The sequence below is a fragment of the Nothobranchius furzeri genome, chromosome 16 (assembly GCF_043380555.1).
Source record: "Nothobranchius furzeri strain GRZ-AD chromosome 16, NfurGRZ-RIMD1, whole genome shotgun sequence".
In the NCBI taxonomy this organism is placed as follows: Eukaryota; Metazoa; Chordata; class Actinopteri; order Cyprinodontiformes; family Nothobranchiidae; genus Nothobranchius; species Nothobranchius furzeri.
The window spans coordinates 43,584,951-43,601,340 of NC_091756.1; the positions used below are offsets into that span (position 1 = coordinate 43,584,951).

Here is a 16,390-nt window from a genome sequence, read left to right on the forward strand (position 1 = left end):
GGTACGACTTACTAGGCATTCATTCCTAAAAGAGACCATTGCAAGTGTATTAATTAAACAAGTGAACGCATCTAAAATTAAAAGTTTCTGGAACTCTGCTGCTCCAACCTTTGGGATAACTCTAAACACACATTTGTGCTGAGCAACAATAATGCGCTGAAAGTTCACTATTTTTTTTATTATTGTTAGAGAATTAATAAGAATTTCTGCTATAGATGTCATGGTCTGCATTTGTGTCTTCCTTCATGTGTCTCCTGATGTTTCTCCATTCCTCTCTAGATTCCCTTCTGTGTCTCATAGCGCCCTCATGTGTCCTTTGTCTGCGTCTCATTTATGTGTCCTCTGTTTGTAGGCCTTCATATCATCCCCTCAGGTCTGGTGTTCATTTAGTCAACCTCAGCCCCTCCAGTTGTAGCTCCAGCCTTGTTGTCCCCAGCTCGGAGTGTGTTTGTGTGTGTGTGTGTGTGTGTGTGTGTGTGTGTGTGTGTGTGTGTGTGTGTGTGTGTGTGTGTGTGTGTGTGTGTGTGTGCGTGCGCGCGCGTGTCCACTCCCCAGCTCAGTGTATGTGTGTGTGAGAGTCCTTCCCTCAGTCTTTAGGTTTAGTTCTGTGTTTTAGAGTTTTAGGTTTATTTGCCCTCCTCTGGTTCTGTTTCCCCCATTTAGATAATTATATTCACCTGTCTTCCCTCCAGCCCTCACTCCACACACCTGCTGCCTGTTTCCCTAATTACTCCTCCCTGTGTATTTAAGCCCTGTCTTGTCTCTGTTTGGTGTCGATCCTTTGTATTGTTGTCAGCATTGTTCGTGCTCTATGAGAGCTTTGTGTCTTCAGGTTTTTGGTGCTCGAGTGAGCTTTCGTTGTCCTGTGTCCCAGGACTTTTTGTTCCCAGACTTTGGTGCTCTAAGTGAGCTTTCGGTGTCCTGTGCTCCAGGACTTTGGATTCTTGGCTCTCTGCCATTTGGATTTATTTTTGTTCTTCCTAAATAAAAGGATTTTTACTTTTACCAACTCCTGCCTCGAGTCATCCTGGGTAATCTGCATATTTGGGTCCTAAACATCCCCGCAACGTGACAATAGAAGAATTACTCTTTAAGTTGTCAATTTAAAATGTAAAAAGCCAAGAGAAATGTTATGATGCTTGCTAAAAGAGTTTATAAAACTGAATAAAATACATTTTGATGTTTGTTTGTCTATATTCTTTGCTGTTGTTCATTTTTCTAAAAACTATTCAAACATTGTTTATTTCTTCTGACACATAGTCTATGCTTGTCTGCTTGTCTACATTCATTGTGAGACAACAGAAGAAATTTTGGCAGAGTTTTGCAGCTCTAGGCATCATGAAAGAATGTTGTTATTTGTTAATGCCATTTGGTCTAAAAGGTCAGCCCGGCACAGGAGGGGTGGAGCAGGAGAAGGAGAAGGAGTGGAGTATGAGCAAGTTGTGGTGTTTGGGCCGACAGCTCAATGGAAAACCAGGTGCTGATGATGAGATAGTTTCCATAGTAACAGCTCCTCCACCCCTTTTCCTCATCTCTCTCCAACATTCCACGCACATGCAGGAAAACACGGGAAAATCGTGTGCATGGCTGCATGCTCACACCTCCTGTCTGTAGAATCTGAACCATTGAATCTCCTGAATGCAGCTAAAGAACACTTTGCAAAACCTAAACAGCCAGCTCTCCAGAACTGCTCCAGTTACTTTTAAGAATCCTCCTCCTGTGACGTCAGGGTTTTCGTTCTGCAGAACACCCCAAACGTCAATTTGATCGTTACTCTACTCCACAGCTTGAGGTGTCGACTGGTAAAGGAAGTTTTCTGAAAGAAACCTGAAAGGTTTGAAGCCTGTTCTGGCTTGTTAGACACAGACAAATATAGATTGTGTGAAAGTGAAATAAAAAGAGAAGAGGCTGCTGTCGGGAAGCTCAGGGAGAGAACCCCTGATCTGCGCTCAGTGGCTCCCTCAGAGAGGCTGAAAAGAAAAATCAAAGCGTGGGTCAAACTGCCTGTGAAGATTGTGATAGAAGTATACTTATCCTCTTCAGCTGTGTGGTCACAGCAAAGTTTGTTTTTAGATCTTTCTTTCAGGTGTTTTGGTGTTTTTACAACTGTTTTACAGGTTAGCTTTCCTTCACAATTACAATAATCTTAGACAAAGAGTTGGCTTTCACAGCTTTCTTTTGGGAACTTTTTAAAATGATACTTTGCAAACTGTTCATATTTTAAAATCATTTTCTTGAGCCAGTATGTGCTAAAATTACCCTTTACAGGGTTAATGAAAGTGAGCCTAACCCATTTCGCCTCCTGTGGCCAGAATGTTCCACTTGCAACTTCAGACTTGTGTCCACTCTGTTGGGATTTAAAAAATGGAGCTGACATACCTGGGGCTGCAGTCTGGTTCCAGCACATTTCCTGCATGCTTTTAGATCATGAGCACAGTTGATCTGTTTAATTAAGTGATGAATCACTCCTGTAGACAGCAATGAAGGCTGGTAGATGTTTCAGCTGTTATAGATTACGGTGTTAAAAAGACGAGCATTTTGCTTTCAGTTCTACAAATGGACACTAGAAGGTGCTAAAAGCAAGCAAAAACGGCCTAGTTTCCCCTGTTTTCCATCAGCTATCGATCAATCTCTTTCTTTCATAATCAAAGCTTGGAGTTTGTGGGGTTTTGCTTGTCCACCTGTCATTTGAGGATTGACCACATGTTCTCAAGAAAAGTTTGTAGTAACCTATAAGTTCTGACTTCTGGCATAGTGTGCCGTCATGGGAAATTACATTGATTATCACCAAACTGTTCTTGGATAGTTTGAGAGAAGCTCCACTTGCAGGATGTTTAGGTTTATTCATGGCTTTTCTGGGCCCGAATCAGTCCATCCCTGATGCTTTTTTCTTGGGGGTACTTTTCTTGCTGCACTTGTTGCCACCACCATTCACCAAGAGTCTTTCCTGAACAAGATCTGCATTGGTAGTGCCTTAGTCCAGCAGTTAGATCAGCTTTAAGAGATGGTGCCTAAAGGGTGGTAACACGTCTCAAACAATGCATTGCTATTTGTTACCTATTTGACTCATAAAGGTTTTTCTAGCAGCAACACTTTGTGTTAATAATATTTATGTTTGGCCAAAGCTGTCATACAGAAACTAATTGTCATTCACAATCATCTCTATCAACATTCGACTGGTGGCTCACAGCGTGACTCCATTTAGCAGTTCCTTTTTTAACAATGAGAAGTGGATTTCTTTCCACTTTAGCCACAAGAGTTTTCAGATAAAGTGTGCTCTACGTTGTAAGGGTGAGAGGTGCTGGATGAGGCTGAGAAAAGGGTGTTGGAGAGTATGTTGCAAAACAAAGGTTTATCTTAACTAGAACAAACAGGCCAATCCAGAGCTGCTACTTTGAAACTTCAGAACATGAGCCTCATCAAGCCTTCACAATGATGCAGGCTGTTTAGCTGACATGACCAAGCTAGCTTGTTTTACTTTGTTTGTTTGCTTGTTTGTTTGTTTGTTTGTTTTTTAAATGAAATAGTTCTTGGGAAATAATAATTTGCGGGAAAATAAACCTGTCATTCCAGAGGCTGACAAGCAAACTAACTAAAATTAAAAATCAAACCAAAACGTATGGTTTGAACATATTAAACAAAACAAAGACTATCTGACTTAAAAGCAATAGAAAACCAATAATCTGGGATTATTATTTCACTAAGGGAAAATACAAAGGGAAGATGAGGTTAAGTGGAACAACTTGATCAGGTGTGTGAAAAAACTAGAAAGCAAGAGTTCAGTCAAAAAGCCCCAAATTAACAACCAAAACCATTCCAAGCATTAAACCACAAATATGGCCTGTAAATGATCTGTATTTAATATAGAATCGTCAAGAGTCCTAAAACCCCCCCAAGGCGCTTTACAACATTCACCCTTGCAAACACACATTCACACTCTAGTGGGGGTAAGCTACAATGTAGCCACAGCTTCCCTGGGGTGCACAGACAGAGGCAGGGCTGCCAAAGACATGACCCACTGGTTCCTATGACCACCACCAGCAGGCAAGGGGGGTGGAGTGTCTTGCCCAAAGGCACAATGGGAGCAACAGACTTAGCAGGGCTTCAACCTGCAACCTTCTGATCTGGACAGACGCCTCAGCCACTGTCACCTGCTCCACTCACATTAAGGTGAAGGAATTGGTGGCACAAAAGGTGTTTTTAGGCATATTAGTTAGCTGATCTCATTATGATCACATGGATGAAGACAGGTAGAAAATGTTGCATCACCATAAAACCTTTAGAACTAGAAACAAGAGACTAAAAACTTCTACTATTTTAGAGAATTCACAAAAATGTCTATAGAAATATAGACAATGCCTCTGCAGAAAACTACCAGAGGATTTTCCATCAGGTGCATAGAAATGATCCATTTAAAAAAAAAATAAAGATACTTTACTACAGAGTTATGAAAAGGAAAAGAAGAATATTCCTTAAGATTCTTTTTCTCCTGTTTTTTTAAGTGTAGTTCACTTGTTTAATCAATACACTTGCAGTGGTCTGGTAGGAATCAATGCCTTGCAAGCCGTACTTAGGGCAAAAAAAAAAGAAGCTCAGAAATGCCTGGATCAGCACCAACCAGTCTGTTGCTGCAGAGTGGCAGAACATGGCAGGATTTAGAGTCTTATTTCCTGATATTTGGACGTCTCGTCTTGGATTGGATAACAGCAACACAACTCTACCTCTGTCTCTGTTTGCTTTGCAATGTTGATGTTTCATCCCCACAAATAAAATAAGCCTGGAGGATTTCTGCTGTGTGGTGAAGTTGCTAATGTTAATGGTTAGCTTCTACTAGCTGAGACACTGTCTGCTGTTTCCTGGACGCTTAACCAACGATAAACTTCCCTGTCTCAAGTCCAGATGGGTGAGCCCCTGAGTGTGTCATGTTGACATGTTGAAACGTGTTCAAACAGAATCTGCATGAAACACACACAAAAAAATAAAAAAATGCAGGCTTGACCTCACTAGAAATGTAATACCGTAACCATTAATCAGCCATTAACACTATTGTTTCTCTTTACAGTCAGCTGAGACTCAGTCATATCTTTGCTTGGATTCATTAAAGAGAAAAAAAATTATTGTCAGTCCTAAATATGACTCGTAACCTCCTTCATGTCTTCAAGTTTTCAATAAATCAGCCAAGCCAGAATTAGATTAAAAAAAACAGTACAGGTAAATATGTCTGATTTTGCTAAGCAAGTAAAGAACACTGAAATGTAAAGTTTTACACTGTTTCTGGCCTTTAAATGGTCAACCATTAATCAGAACAAATTCACTGCCACATAACAGAACTGTGGTTTTAATCCCAATTTACTCTAGAGATTTCAAGCTTTCTAATATAAAAAACTATGCTATTTTAAATCGGTGCTTCCAAGTTTTGCAGCTATCTTTTCCCACTCAGTCTCTAATGCTTTCTAAAAGGAGCACCCCCTCGTTCTCAGTCATACTGAGTCATAGGATGAGTTACAAACCATCAAACATTGATCAACGCCAGCTCCTTTTGTTCAACTTTCAGAACTTCTTTGACGTAATTAAATGTGAAAAACAGTCATCTATAATTCACGGTCCTAATGACTGTAACTCACTCAGCTATATGATTATTTTATGAATTCTATTATTAGATGATTGTTCTTTCTGTAGTTTAATCACAATTTAGATCAAAGGTTTTATCTTATTTTTTATCACCTGTTCAGCTGCTAATCAACAACTTCCTGTTCCAGCTGATTAGGAGTGTGTTTGTTTTGGTTTCTTCTGTCACTTTCTCTCCATTTCTCTTGCGGTTGTGAGGATGTGTTATGTAATTTAGCCTCCTATACCAGGGTACCTTTTAGCTTCACCACACTGAAGTGCCACTAAGCTTCCTGAATCTGCCCTTATTAGCCCCACGAGCCCTCTGAGACCAGCACAGTCATTTGTTTCATTGGTATTTTTCACTAAATACTTGTGGTTGTGAAGTGAACTCATGCATGTAAGGGGAAAATTGTAAGATAGCATTTTGTTTCTGAAAGAAAAATAACTTTAAAAACACATTTATCAATATTTGCTGAATGGAACAAACCTTTTAAAATGTGTGTTTATAATTATTTTCTTTTTAGTTTTTCTAAAATAGATTATATTGTTTGTGGTCATTTTAACATTTTTTGCTGACTTTTAATTCAGTTGTTTTGGTATCACTTTAAATAAGGGTCCCTTTATTACGTTACTTGCTGCATTATTAAGCATTAGTAAACAAAGGGTTCCTTTATTAATGTTACCGTTATTATTTGTGTCCATACGGAGCAAGTCGCCCCCAAATCAACTTTTTTTCTAAGAAACTAAATGCATGTCTAATCATGCTGCAGACACATGTAGTCAATGGTATTGCACTTTAGTGCATTTTAGTTAAAATTTCAATTTTCTGCCTAAAACTGTCAGTGTTGTGCCATGGTCAGGTAAAAACTCTGCACTGCAGCTGAATTTAAATCTGCCATCGCTATTGGCTAAGAGGTACCCTAGAACGTTAGCTGGTGCATTATGATGTCACAATGTCATTGTGAGATTGTGTGTATGTATTTGCTAGTGGCTCCGCCCTCTCGGTTTGCTAGGCAACAGCACGTGTTGCATTTTTCAAACAGGACATGAGAGTGGAGTTAGACTCTGGTGGGCGTGACTTGTTCTTTAAGGTTGGGACAAAAGGCTAGGGGGCGTCTACTTAGTAATGAATTACATAACATGGTTAAGCAGTTATTAATACTGTTTTAAAGGGGCCATAACATGAAAAATCCACTTTTCTTTTTACCATGAGATATTGTTATTTCCTCATGAAAACAACCTCCAAACACGTTTTGGCTGCATTCATGCATTCTCCTGTCAGCTGCAAGTTTTGAGTTTTACTTGAGAAATTCTGATAATGCCTGAATGAAAACTTCTTGCATCACCAGGCAGATCTCAGTTCCGACGCCTGGATATTTTGTGGATATTCTGACAAATTACTTCTGCACTGGGGACATATCACCTTCTTAAAACCATGTGTCCTGTCCACAAAGACTCGTGTCGAGGCCAGTACAGGATATGTGTGTTAGGTGACTGTTTTTGTAACAGACTTGGGAGTCCAGTGGTTAGAGTGCCAGACTGGCTTGTAGTTTTGGCAGGCTTACCTTCAGGTCGCAGCAGAATCTTTATTTTATTCTTTTTTTAGCCACACTTAAAACTATTTTGTTTTCAACCCTTTATTGGTAAACAGTTTAAAACATAAGGACTTTCTTTTTTTTTATTTATTCTTTTAAGCCAGTGTGAGTCCATATGAGGTGAGCAGAGTAAATCAACTAAAATGCTGCTTGGACATGAACAAATTCAAAGACCTTTAGAGACACAAAAACGTTTGTAGAAAATAAAACTAAAATATAAAATGATGAAATCGTCTTCAGCTGGCTAAATAAATTACTGTCTGCACTACTTGGAGTCAAACCAACATCAGCAGTGCAAGATGAAAGGCAATAACTTTACCCACTGGAGTATCAAGGACCATCAACAGGCTAGCCTAAGATGCTATTGTGTTTGTTGGATTCGGGGTGGGGGTGGGCGTTTATACTGAATCAACCATTTCATTTCCTGGTGTAAATTCAGGCTGACAAAAAAAACCTCATATTTCAAATAAAATGCATCTCAATAGTGCCAACGGTGATATTTTATCACAAAGTGTGTCTACCTTTGTGCTCAAAAGTATAAAATCGCATGATATAGCACCTTTAACAGTTTATTAATCCTTAATAATGCACCAAGTAATGGTCATAAAGGGACCTTTATCGTTACCATTGATTCAAATAAATACTTTCTATTTATTCCTATCTCAAAGTTAGGGAAAGGTTATGTTATCCTGGTAGGCTTGCTGCTGGTTTAGAGTTCGTATCATTTTGTTGTAGGAACCTTTGGTAACCTGGTGAATGCCAAGATGGTTATCCATGCATTTATTTAATCTCACATTGATGGTAGAAACTCTGGTGCCTGCTTCGCCTTAGCCCCCCTGAACGGTCTGCAACTTGTCCAAAATTCAGCTGCTAAGCTTTCGACTATCCTCCAGTGGCTCCCATGTTGCATCTTTCAGTGCTGATTTCCTGTTCAGTAGAGTTCAGTGTAAGGCGCAGGTCCAGAATTTTGAGTTGGGGATGCTGCTTGATACATTTCTGATATTCCCAGGATTTTGAAAACATCACAACAGGGAATGCCAGTCCTTGCAGGTCAAACAGGAAGCTCTTTGCCTCATTTTGTGGATTTTAACTAGTTTTGTTACATTTGTTTTATTTTAACTAGATCAATAGGGACATGTTTTTATAGTGAAGCACACTGTTGTTATCTTGACAGGAGCTGGACACATTTGTATTCAAATCTTAATTTAGATGCTGTTGGTTTTCCTTCTTGTTGGGTTGTTTGAAATATTGTGTATCATTTATTTATTGACTTTTTTGTTTACAATTTGTATGTGTGTATGCTTTCCCTGAACCACTGCCATTCTTATAAACGCCCCTGTCGCGCGACAGACTCCTTTAATTCAAATCACTCTCAATTTCTCAGAACAGCTTCTGTTTCGTGAGTGAGAGCTGTCCAAGGTGCTGCAGCGGCGCGCGCCCCCGCCTATCTTCTCTCTCTCTCTCTCTCTCTCTCTCTCTCTCTCTCTCTCTCTCTCTCTCTCTCTCTCTCTCTCTCTCTCTCTCTGTCTTTCTCTCACACACACACTTATACGTTCTCACACTTTCTCTCCCTCGTGACCACGTGACTCGCCCTCTGCCGAGTTTGCCGCGAGAGCATCAGACTGCACCTTTTCCTCCTCAGGAAGACGGGGGGAGAGAGAGGGGGGACAGAGGGACACCAGGGCAGACAGAGAGAGTGAGCTCGAGAGAGAAACAGCACATTGTCGCCTTCAGGTGAACCGGTTCTGTTTGCCCACCAGGCGCGAGGCTGCTCCCTCTGCTCTTTCCTGGAGTCAAGATTCATCTTAAATGGGAAGGGAAGTCGATGAGCCGCGCGCCGCACTGCTGCCCCGAACCTCAGGATGCGCGCGAGGTAGGTTTCCATTCTTCTTTGATACAAAGCATGTTTTTGTTTACCGGAACGAGGTATTCGCGTTCTGTCTGACAAATTTAACTGCTGCTTTAAAAAACTCTATGGCTAATCGGTATTTATGGCTCAGATCGAGCACAGGTGATACTAAATCCTCCTCGCGACTGCTAGGTAGGAAAAACAGAGAAGACGTACGGCAGCTTATTTAGAATCGATAATTAAGCCGCATTCATTTTCTCTGTTTATCAATAACCGGGATGCAGCCGCTTTTCGCCTTTCAAACACTCAAGAATATTTGTGTGTGGCTCATATTCGTTAGTGAGTGTTACCTCTCTCTCTCTCTCTCTCTCTCTCTCTCTCTCTCTCTCTCTCTCTCTCTCTCTTTCTTTCTCTCTCTCTCTCTCTCTCTCTCTCTCTCTCTCTCTCTCTCTCTCTCTCTCTCTCTCTCTCTCTCTCTCTCTCTCTCTCTCTCTCTCTCTGTGTGTGTGTGTGTGTGTGTGTGTGTGTGTGTGTGTGTGTGTGTGTGTGTGTGTTAGAAATGAGCACCGGAGCCGTTAATTCGATAAAACGAGGCTGTTTGAGTCATCCGCCGCAGCGCGGCTCCCGTTATTTGTGATAGGCTAGCTAACAGAAAGCATTCACAATAGCGCGAGACACGCTATTAAATTAAATTTAAATATGTTAAACTGAAAGGCAAGAGTCACCGAATCAAGCTGGTCGTGAGTTTTAGATTATGAGCAGGTATGCCACCTGAAATCCTCCTGCGGCATTATGGGGGCTCTGTTGTGGAGGTGCTGTCTGTGCGCGCGCCAGATTATATTGTGTTTCTTTTAGGCCTTTGCTATCTGGGCTGAAAGAAAAAAAAAACAATTGATTACGTTTTATCATCAGTTTTTGTTTAGTCTTCTCATTAACATAAACTTCTAAGTTACAGTGTTTGTGCGTGCGTGCGTATGTGAGAGCGAGAGCGCATGGATGAATGTTTCTGCAGAAAATTAATGAGAATGAGTAATTTGAGAATAATATGTGTGAGTTTGTGTATATAATTAATGTATGGGCCTGTGTGTGTGTGTGTGTGTGTGTGTGTGTGTGTGTGTGTGTGTGTGTGTGTGTGTGTGTGTGTGTGTGTGTGTGTGTGTGTGTTGACCCTGCTTGATTGTGCCATCTCTGTTCTCTCTGTAGGTCACGGGAGAGAGTGATGACGTGACAGTGAGGGACACACATACCTCAACAGCTTGCTTTTTCACATACATACACACACACACACAGACATATTTACCCACACACTTTAAGTCTTGCCCCACTAAGTCAGGAAGGAGGGGGAGAAAATACTGCTATGACGGTGTCATTTCTCTCCATTATAGGTGTGTGAGCTGTACACACACACACACTCACACACATACACTCAAACTCCATTGGGAGTTGCCTGCATGGCGGAAAAGGCCCTATCTAGGACACGAAGATGGAGTTTGCATCGTATTTGTCTCACATCTAACAAAGACGAGCAAGTACACATAACTGGAAACTGATGTCTGAAGTAAGGAATGGAAGGCTGAAAGGAGAGGAGATGCTGAACGCCAGACAAGCACCAAGATAAGGCGGAAGAAGATGTTCAAAGAGTGCTGAGAGGACGGAGGTTGCTGCTGCCTGACCCCCACCCCCATCCCTAGAGTTCCAGCAACACTTCCCTTACAGAAGGCACTGCAAAGTTCCCCAGAGACACCTGTAACGTGTTCCACGAAGCGTCCTACAGTTGTCATCATGAGCTGTAGGCTGGAGGGAACACCCCAGCTCTAGCCTCTATCTTCTTTTGTGTGTGAGTGTGAGAGCGAGTGTGTGTATGAGTGTGATGGCAGTTTGCGTTTGGGCGGCAGCCCCCCTGCTCTTCCTGGGGCTGTGCCTGTGCAGTGTAGGGGGCCAGGCCCAAGGAGAGGTCCTGGAGTTTGGGGGCGTATCCAGTCAGTGGGGGCGGTTTCCAGTGTGGAATGCCTGCTGCGAGAGTGTGCTGAGTTTCAGCCTGCGGACTCACAGCCAGGAGGGCCTGCTGCTCTACCTGGATGATGAGGGATTCTGCGACTTCCTGGAGCTGCTGCTTCTCCATGGCCACCTTCGCCTACGCTTCTCCATCTTCTGTGCTGAGCCAGCCGAGCTGCAGTCAGGCGTGGCGGTAAATGATGGACGATGGCACGCTGTGCGTGTCAAGCGGGACTGGAGGAACACCTCATTGGAGGTGGACGGGCGACTGGAAGGGTGGGCGGAAGTGAAGAGTAAGAGAAGAGACATGACGGTTTTCAGTCACACATACATAGGCGGATTATCACCGGACCTCCACTCCTCGCCCCTACGCCTCACCTCACCTTCAGTGCGGGAACACGCCGCCTTCCGTGGCTGGATCACGGCAGTGAGCATCAATGGCTCACTGGTGGCGCTGGACAGCTCAGAGGGCATCACGGTAACAGCTGGTTGCGGGCCAGACCACCAGTGCCAGAATGGAGGGGTGTGCAGCGTGGTGAACGACCAGGCCGTTTGCGACTGCTCCGACACCGGTTTCCAAGGCAATGACTGCAGTGAAGGTAAGGTCTAAAACCATGCTGACCCATCATAAACATCTCATCCTTTACACTTACTGACACCTTGAAACGCACACACACACACACACACACACACACACACACACACACACACACACACACACACACACACACACACACACACACACACACACACACACACACACACACACACACACACACACACACACACACACACACACGCACACACACACACACACACGTTTATCCACATTCCTTTGGCTCTATGATAGAAACATACTTTTCATTCACACCTTTGCAGCGCTCTTCATTTGACCAGCGGCCTTCACACAAAGTGCAAAGCAGGCATAATGCTTATGCTTAGTATTGATTATCTTGTTTGCAAATGAGCCCTAGCCTTTTATGTTCGCCTAAAGCCCAGATATACCCCCCCAAGCCTGGATACAACACTGGAGCTTAGCTTTTGAAATCAAGGAAGCTTGGGGGTCATTGAACTGGAAACAAATTCCTGAAACTTATTGGAAGGTGTTGCCTGCCTGGCAAGCTTTGAAGGGCTCTGTTGGTGTATTTGGCAGAACACAATAACCATATAGATCCATTATGGATGGGGTACCTGGCTTGTGTTGAGAAAGTCTAATAAGAAGGAGGCTGGAAATCAGTGGTTGTTACATGGGTGACACCTGGCTGCCCGTATTAATGGATTCTGATTGATTCTAGATGGCCTTCAGAGCTGCAGCTTTTGCATAGGGTGCTGAAATGATGAGTGTGGATCTATCAGCAGCCATTAATTTCAACAGCCTCGAGCCTTTTAAGATGCTCTGTTGGTGTCTTTGTGACTTTGAATGGAGTGTGTTACTTTGCCAGTGCTCTTTTGAATTAGGTTGAAGAATTGCAGTTGTGAGAATGTGCTTATAAAACCAAAACGCTCCATCCACCCTCGCCACACTAGCATCTTGGTCAGGGCTTGTGCCAACAGGCAGGTCACTGTAGTTATTACAAAAGCAAAGCAGTAGTTCGATGACAGATCTTGTTATGGCTCACACTGCAAATGCTTTCACTGCTACATTGTGCGTGTCGTCAGATTTGCATGAGTTCAACCAGAGAAAATCTGCATACTCAATCAATATCTCTCTAATCTGCTGAACGCCGCAGCTTCGGCTGAGCAATTGCATTTTTATTTTTATGACACGGATGCATCAGCCCAAAATGAATTGACGTAAGCCAGGTGGTCGTTTGGCACAAAAAGAAATGATCTTAAGCTCCACCCAGCACCACCAACAGCAGCCCACACGTCCCTTTGGCCACCCTCATCACACTTTTGCATTAAGTGGACAGTGGGATGGTCTTTGTTACCATGGAGACATGACTAATACCAAGACCTCATGCTAGGAGTGTTTCTTCATCATCGTTCTTCCTGCGCCCCTCAGCTTCTGTCCTCACTACCTGCAGCTTAATCTCAGTTCTTAGTGACATCATATCTGCCACCTAAATCTGCTTTTCCAAAAAGAAAAGAGCCATCCGTGGTGCTAGCGTTGCTGTAGTGCACAATGTAAAGGCATCAGTCTTCACAGAGCAGCTACAGCATGCCTGCTGGTGCATTGTGTTCACACGTGCTGAAATAATTAATCTATTGAGAGAGAATTAATAAATCATGTTACAACAATTAGTCAACTAGTTCTTCGGTAGGAAATTAATCTTAAAGTAGCTTGATTAATAAATGGTCCAAAAAGATGTTATTGATTACTTTATCTTAGATTTAGAATTTTCAATCCATGTTTCTGCCACTTATGATTTTAAGTCAAATTTGAGCCACCATACAAAGATGGGATCTATCCTAGGCTGTATGAAAATATCACGAGGATTGATTAATCACACAAACTCTATCGGTTTCAGCCTTACAACCTAAAGGATCTATTTATATTGCAAATATATAAAGCAATTGTTTGCTTTAGCTAAAGCTTGTATAAAGGTGCAAACTAAATGTATTAGATTATTTTGTACAGTTAATCTAGTCAGATTGCATTTAGAAAAGAGAGGCTTTTGTTCTAGTACTAATAGCGTCTGCTGATGTCCTATTATTGTACAGCTCTGAGTTGCTGATATGATTTTTTTTTCTTTTGATTTATCCCGAAGAACTATAAACAACAGAAGTCCTTTTCCTTTTTTTAAATTTATCATACCTTCAAAGTTATGTTTCTGGAATAAAACCTTCCACTGATCTGCTGTTGCTTGTGTGAATTAGCTTTTAATGATGGCGAATCCTTTAACCGGGAAAAATGTTGAATTTTCTTCATTGCTGCTTGCTAATCTTCGCATCTTTATTTTAAAGCTGAATATTGACAATATTGTTCTTTTTTCAGACTATTTATAGCTGGTAAAACAGAGAAAATAGTCACTAGTACTAAACATGCTGTCATCATCGCATGCCATCGATGCCCATAGGTTTTGTGTAAGTACAGAAAGTGACAAGTTAAGCTCTGCAGAGACTCCGAGCTGTGCTGAGAATTACAGTTTATCTGATCCAGGCCAGTCTAATCCAGTCTGCTGTTGTGCTGGTGTTTAGTGCACATAGGGAGACACAAACAGCAGTGTTCCGGACATACCTGCACACAGAATCACATGCAGAAACATATTCACGAGATGTACAACCTCCTGGACTCGTTACTCACATCAGTGCTCAGTTACCTGACAGCAGGGCGGCTTTTCAAGCTAAATAAGAGAAGCAGTCATTTTTCATAACGGCTCTCGGTAAATTCATTGCCTGCATTGCACTGGCACTTGTCACTCAACAAGAATCTGCTCTTCTTTTTTTTTTTTTTTGAAGTGGAAGATATATATTCCTGGAAATGGGCTCATGTAGTCATGAGTGTTTTAGACAATTCATGTAACCAACCGAATCTACTGCAACTCCTTGAGCCAAGAGGTCTCCTCGGAATGATGTCCAAAGGTTGGAGATGGAGATGGATGTTCTGTGTGGTTTGTAAATATTAATTCAAGTTACTTACTTACTAATAGTGAAAGTACAGTGACTCAGGAACATTAGCTCAGGAAAAAGGACCGATGAGCTTTTCAGAGCCATTTAACAAAAAGATAAACCTTAAAGAACAAGGGTGCAATATTGTCTTCAGAGAATTTCCACTTCCTCTGGACTTCTCTGATTCATGTTTCTCATTGTCTCTAAATTGTTTATAGATACAGATAGCTCTGAGAGGAGAACTTAGCCGATGATGTATTTGAGTTGTTTGCTAGAATTGTGCTTTAAAGTGCTTTTTGTGGCCTGAAATGTTTTTTAATCTGGCCCTGTGCACCATTGTTCATTCTGGTCAGCTGAGACGCTGCCTCAGTGGTATTACCTTTAGCCACAGGGTCTTTAGGTGGAGCGAGTATCTACATCAGCACTGGTGAATAACTAGCACCATCAAAGGAGTCTCAGCTCAGGCACACTGAAACGTTTTCAAGAAGTATTTCAAGGTTATAGCTGAAAGATGAAGCAGATGGCAAAGATAAAAAGGAACAAAGGCCCTGATTTGAAATTAAAATCGGAATTATTTTGGCTGCTGCAATGCTTTGAGATCAAATTTTTTATTCCTCTGAAAATCAAGGAAAATAAATGTTATTAATTTTTAATTCAGAGTTAAAACTACGGGTCCTCCAGACTGCGTTGAAAACTAGAAATGCATAATTTCACTCCTAGGTTCTGTGCATTCACGCCCTTTGACTACATGTTTAAAACTCCCTGTTGATCCGTTTTTATTTGTGCTCATTGTTCTGCAGACTTGAGACTATCAATACAAATATAGTGAAAGTGACATTTACGGTTTCCTCCCGAAAGACTGCAGTGTATTACATATTTCATGAGGCACTACTTATCAGGTTTCTACGTTGAAGCACATCCGTGTGTCCGTTTTGGAGATATAATAAAGCTTCAGACATTGAACATTCTTAGATGCAGCATGTGAAGGCGTTTGAGCAGGTCTATGCATAAATGTAATTACTGTTGGAGGCTTTTTGCCCTGCAGTGAGAGCAGAAAGGACCATGGCTTGTTAAGCCTGGCCTGGCTTGCATTGTCCTTGAGGGCAAACCGCTGTTAGCATGCTAATGGCCCCACCTGTTTCTGCCATGCCACTTTCGCAAGGGCAGAGGCAAGGAAACACACAGATGACCACACCTCTACACACACACACACACACACACACACACACACACACACAAATACACACACACAAACAAAGCACTGAATCACAGAATCATGCATGCCTCTCATCCTTTTGCACTGCTAATCCATCCCTACATGTTTACCCTGCTATTTCACATCATTATTACTGCCATGGTTGATGTTAGTATGTTTGTGTGAGATTCAGAGTGTGTAGGAGAGATTGTGACAGAGAAGGTCTGAGTTTGTGTGTGTGTGTGTGTGTGTGTGTGTGTGTGTGTGTGTGTGTGTGTGTGTGTGTGTGTGTGCGTGCGCGCGTGCGCGCGCGTGCGCTGCATGTTATGTGCCGGGGGTGCTCTGGGGAGAAGAAGCAGCTACAAGGTAAGTTGTGGGCTAAACGGCTCTTGAATCCAAACCTACAGGTAGGATTGTCTATTAACACAAACAACCCCCTCCTCTTACCCCTTTCTTCCACCCTCTCTTTTCCTAAAAGTGTGTGTGCTTGATTGCGTGCTTTAAGTATGTGTACTTGTACCAAAAATTATCCTAAAAAAGACATTTCTTCTAATTAGTGTAACAAGATTATAAACAAACCTCAGTTTTGGCTAC

At 42.1% G+C, this 16,390-nt stretch overlaps 1 protein-coding gene across 13 annotated transcripts in view; it reads left to right on the top strand.

Annotated features, from left to right (window-relative positions):
* The first annotated feature begins 10,700 nt into the window (after positions 1-10,700).
* nrxn1a (neurexin 1a) overlaps positions 10,701-16,390 on the top strand; it is an 81,122-nt gene continuing 75,432 nt past the window's right edge. For all 13 annotated transcript variants that reach the window (XM_015962934.3, XM_054749275.2, XM_054749274.2 and 10 more), the window contains exon 1: positions 10,701-11,648. In XM_015962934.3, the coding sequence (XP_015818420.1) occupies positions 10,916-11,648 (733 nt within the window). In that variant the 5' untranslated portion in view covers positions 10,701-10,915. The remainder of the gene's footprint in view (positions 11,649-16,390) is intronic.